The sequence below is a fragment of the Hemiscyllium ocellatum genome (genome assembly GCF_020745735.1).
Source record: "Hemiscyllium ocellatum isolate sHemOce1 chromosome 27 unlocalized genomic scaffold, sHemOce1.pat.X.cur. SUPER_27_unloc_7, whole genome shotgun sequence".
NCBI classification, from domain to species: Eukaryota; Metazoa; Chordata; class Chondrichthyes; order Orectolobiformes; family Hemiscylliidae; genus Hemiscyllium; species Hemiscyllium ocellatum.
In genome coordinates this window covers 627,809-632,262 of record NW_026867516.1, presented here as the reverse complement: position 1 = coordinate 632,262, position 4,454 = coordinate 627,809, and the positions used below count along the sequence as shown (strand labels likewise).

The 4,454-nt window shown below is 55.3% G+C and overlaps 1 protein-coding gene across 1 annotated transcript; it reads right to left on the bottom strand.

The window, feature by feature from the left end:
- Positions 1 to 341: 341 nt before the first annotated feature.
- Positions 342 to 4,015, bottom strand: LOC132808530 (gastrula zinc finger protein XlCGF8.2DB-like). The gene is made up of 2 exons (XM_060822160.1): positions 3,952 to 4,015; positions 342 to 3,144 (listed from the first exon to the last, which is right to left on the bottom strand). Exon 2 carries the CDS (start codon positions 2,892 to 2,894, stop codon positions 1,791 to 1,793), a length of 1,104 nt encoding a protein of 367 aa, XP_060678143.1. The 5' UTR covers positions 2,895 to 3,144; positions 3,952 to 4,015; the 3' UTR covers positions 342 to 1,790.
- Between the last annotated feature and the right edge of the window lie 439 nt (positions 4,016 to 4,454).

The following is a 4,454-nucleotide window of genomic DNA, read 5'->3' as shown; positions in this document are numbered from 1 at the left end:
TTGAGCAGGAGAGAGAGGAGGAAAACAGAGGAAAAACAGGTTTACCCAGCAAGCAGCAATACGCTGGAATCCGCTGTCACCTCAGAGAGACAGACAGACGCAGAGAGAGAGAGAGACAGAGCCAGAGACGGGGAGGTAATCAGATGAAAGGCCTCCCTGTGCTGTGAGATCCAAAAGGAGCACGCGAGCAGCTGCCCCAGTGTTTCTGGCGGTCTGAGGCATCTCCCCCTCGCCCCATTACCGGTACCGCTCTCCCGTCCCATTGGCACCTTCCCGGTGAACGGCCCACTCTCCCAATACACTCAAGCTGCCCCTTCCCCCACCCCCCCCGGGGCTGGAAGAGGACGGAACAGCCCGTTCCGGAGCGGGGCTCGGGAACGCTGCCCATGTCCGCGACGTCCTTTCCGAGAAAGGAAACAAAAAGGACAACAGACAGGGGACCACCCGCATCAACGGGAATGACAACATTTCACCCTCAGACAAGGCTTTGTCAAGAGATGTACAGCATGGAAACAGACCCTTCGGTCTAACCCGTCCGTACCGACCAAATATCCCAACTCAAACTAGTCCCACCTGCCAATACCCGGCCCATATCCCTCCAAACCCTTCCTATTCATATACCCATCCAAATGCCTCTTAAATGTTGCAATTGTACCAGCCTCCACCACATCCTCTGGCAGCTCATTCCGTACACACACCACCTTCTGTATGAAAACGTTGCCCTGTAGGTCTCTTTTATATCTTCCCCTCTCACCCTAAACCTATGCCCTCTAGTTCTGGATTCCCCAACCCCAGGGAAAAGACTTCGCCTATTTATCCTATCCATGCCGGTCATAATTTTGTAAACCTCTATAAGGTCATCCCTCAGCCTCCGACGCTCCAGGGAAAACAGCCCCAGCCTGTTCAGCCTCTCCCTGTAGCTCAGATCCTCCAACCCTGGCAACATCCTTGTCAATCTTTTCTGAACCCTTCCAAGTTTCGCAACAGCGGGGAGACCCAGAAATGGAAAAGACTGAAGGGGGAAGTCAGCGGTTAATCTTTTGAAGAGGTTACAAAGGAGAGACCTCTGTCTGCAGCGGGAATGACCCCCACAGTAGCAGGTCGAGGTGAACGGCATTTAAAGAGAAGCTGGATACAGACGTCAGGGAGAAAGGAACTGAAGGGAATGCTGCTGTAAGGGAAATCAAGTGTGAGCGAGTGAAGGGGAGGTGCGTAGAGGCTCACATGGGTCAGAAATAGAGAGAGAGAGACCAGTTGAGCTGAAGGACCTGACTGGAGACTCAATGGGACAGAGAGTGAAATCTTGGATCCACCTGCAAGAGAAGGAGAAACACGTGATTTACCTTCCAGGATTAAGCAAGTCCCGCAGATTCTGCAGATCACTTTATTGGCCAGAGCACTGAGTATAGGGGTTGGGGTCTGGACAGGACATTGATTCGGCCACTTTTGGAATACACAGGAACCTCGATTATCCAAAGGACACATGCAGGGTGTATTTCAGTCACTTGACGATTAGATCCCTTACAGTGTGGAAACAGGCCCAACCAGTCCACACTGAGCCTCCGAAGAGTAACCCACCCAGACCCATTTCCCTCTGACTAATGTACCTAACACGACGGGCAATTTAGCATGGCCAATTCACCCTGACCTGCACATCTTTGGACTGTGGGACGGAACCGGAGCACGAGGAGGAAACCCACGCAGACGCGGGGAGAATGTGCAAACTCCACACAGTCTGTCGCTTGAGGCAGGAATGAAACCCGGGTCCCTGGTACTGTGAGGTAGCAGCGCTAACCACTGAGCCACCGTGCTGGTTCATCTAATTCTGGATAATCGAAGTTCCTCTGTATTATGTGCACTTCTGGTCTATCGGAAGGATGTTCCCCCGTGTGGACCTGCTGGTGGATCTGGAGGCCGGACGAGTGGGGGAAGCCCTTGCCGCAGACCAGGCAGGTGAAGGCCCCCTCGCCGGTGTGGACCTGCTGGTGCCGCAGCAGGTTGGACGACTGGGTGAAGCCCTTGCCGCAGAGGGAGCAGGTGAAGGGCCGCTCCCCGGTGTGGACCCGCTGGTGCCGCAGCAGGGTGGACGAGCGAGTGAAGCCCTTGCCGCACAACGAGCAGGTGAAGGGCCGCTCCCCGGTGTGGACCTGCTGGTGGGTCAGCAGGGTGGACGACTGGGTGAAGCCCTTGCCGCAGACGAAGCAGGTGAAGGCCCCCTCGCCGGTGTGGACCTGCTGGTGCCGCAGCAGGTGGGACGACTGGGTGAAGCCCTTGCCGCAGACGGAGCAGGTGAAGGGCCGCTCCCCGGTGTGGACCCGCCAGTGCTTGAGCAGGTGGGACGAGTGAGAGAAGCCCTTGCCGCAGTCGGAGCAGGTGAAGGGCCGCTCCCCGGTGTGGACCTGCCAGTGCTTGAGCAGGTAGGACGAGTGAGAGAAGCCCTTGCCGCACACCGAGCAGGTGAATGGCCTCTCCCCGGTGTGGAGCCGCTGGTGGGTCAGCAGGTGGGACGAGTGAGAGAAGCCCTTGCCGCAGACGGAGCAGCTGAACGGCCTCTCCTCGGTGTGGACCCATTGGTGCGAGAACAGGTTGGACGACTTGGTGAAGCCCTTGCCACAGACGGAACAGGTGAAGGGCCGCTCCCCGGTGTGGACACGCTGGTGGGACAGCAGGTGGGACGAGTCAGAGAAGACCTTGCCGCAGACGGAGCAGGTGAAGGGCCTCTCCCCGGTGTGGACCCGCTGGTGGGTCAGCAGGTGGGACGACTGGGTGAAGCCCTTGCCGCAAACGGAGCAGGTGAAGGGCCGCTCCCCAGTGTGGACACGGCGGTGGATCTCCAGCACGGAGGGGGAGCGGAATCCTTTCCCGCAATCCCCACACTTCCACGGTTTCTCCATGGCGCGCGGAATGCCTCCTGAGACTTCCTTTCCCCACAGTGGGCAAACTGGCTCAGGCACGTGCCCCTGTGGTTCAGGTAAAGATGATACTTTAAGAGCCTACTGAAGCAGACAAAAACGTTCAAAGAATTTTCCCCTTCTGGACTGAAAGAGGGACGTCTCTCCTGTCCCACGAATCAAGGGGCTCTGTCAGACCTTCACATGGTACTCAGTTGGGAAGCTCTACCTGCAAAGCTGCTCTTCTCATATCCTGTGAAAAGGGGATTACAAAAGTCATTGCTGCCTGCACATGACAGGAATTCAGAACAGATCATTCTAGTTTCTGTAGAACTTCCCTAAAACAATCAAGTTACAATATGCAGATGCCAGTGTTGGGCTGGGGTGTACAAAGTTAAAAAAAAATCACATCACCAGGTTGTAGTCCATTAGATTTGTTTAGAAGTTCGAGCTTTCAGAGCTCTGCACCTTCATCAGGTAGCTAGTAAAACCTCCAGGCGAAAAAGACAGCAGATGCTGGAGATCAGAGTGGTGCTGGAAAAGCTCAGCAGGTCAGGCAGCATCCGAGGAGCAGGAACAAAAAAAATCAACGTTTCGGGCAAAAGCCCTTCATCAGGAATGAGGAAAGAATGAGGACACTTTCCTCATTCCTGAAGAAGGGCTCATGCCCGAAACGTCAAATCTCCTGTTCCTTGGATGCTGCCTGACCTGCTGCGCTTTTCCAGCAACACATTTTCAGTTCTGATCTCCAGCATCTGCAGACCTCATTTTCTCCTATAACCTAGAGTTGTGTGATTTTTAACTTTAAAAAGTGTTGCAAATCTCCACCCCCTCTCTCTCTCTCTCACACACACACACACACACACACTTTTCTTCAATTCTCACTCTGCTGTCTCTGATATTACCCATCCCCCAGTATTGTCCAGAAAGGGACTTATTACCAAAAAAAGCTGTAAATCTCCATCCCACATACTCTTTAACTCTTGCTGTACCTAATATCCCACCTCCCCCCATGCTCCAGCAGGGTCTGACTGATGCTCATTGACTGAGCCACACTCACCTCTTCCTGGACACAGGGACCCTCCAGACCAACACAACATCAGCTCCCCTTAACCGCCCCCCCCGTAACGGCGCATGTGCAGGAGCATCCGGTCACGTGAATGGAGGGACCGCCGTCGTCACAAAGGCCGCGCGTTGATTGGAATGAGTGCCCGCCCGTGCGGCGTTCCAGCCTTTCCCATTGGTCCACCGCGCCGTGCGTCACGCGGCGGCGCTGGTCTTTGTGACGCCCACGCCCACGTGACCTCTCTCCTCCACCACCACCCCCAACGCGCCCCTCCCTTCACCTTGACACGGGGAGGCATGACCAATGGGGAGCCTTGGAGGACCGGAAGGAAGGTTGGTCCTCCTACCAATCAGAGCATCCCCTCATTGTCTGAATGCGGAAGTTGGAGCATGAGCTCCTGCTGCTCTCTCTCTCTCTGAATGAAGATTGAGTGTTACCCCAGACTGCACCAACCTCTGTGAGTACAGCACCCTCTCTTCTCACCCCTCCTATTCCAT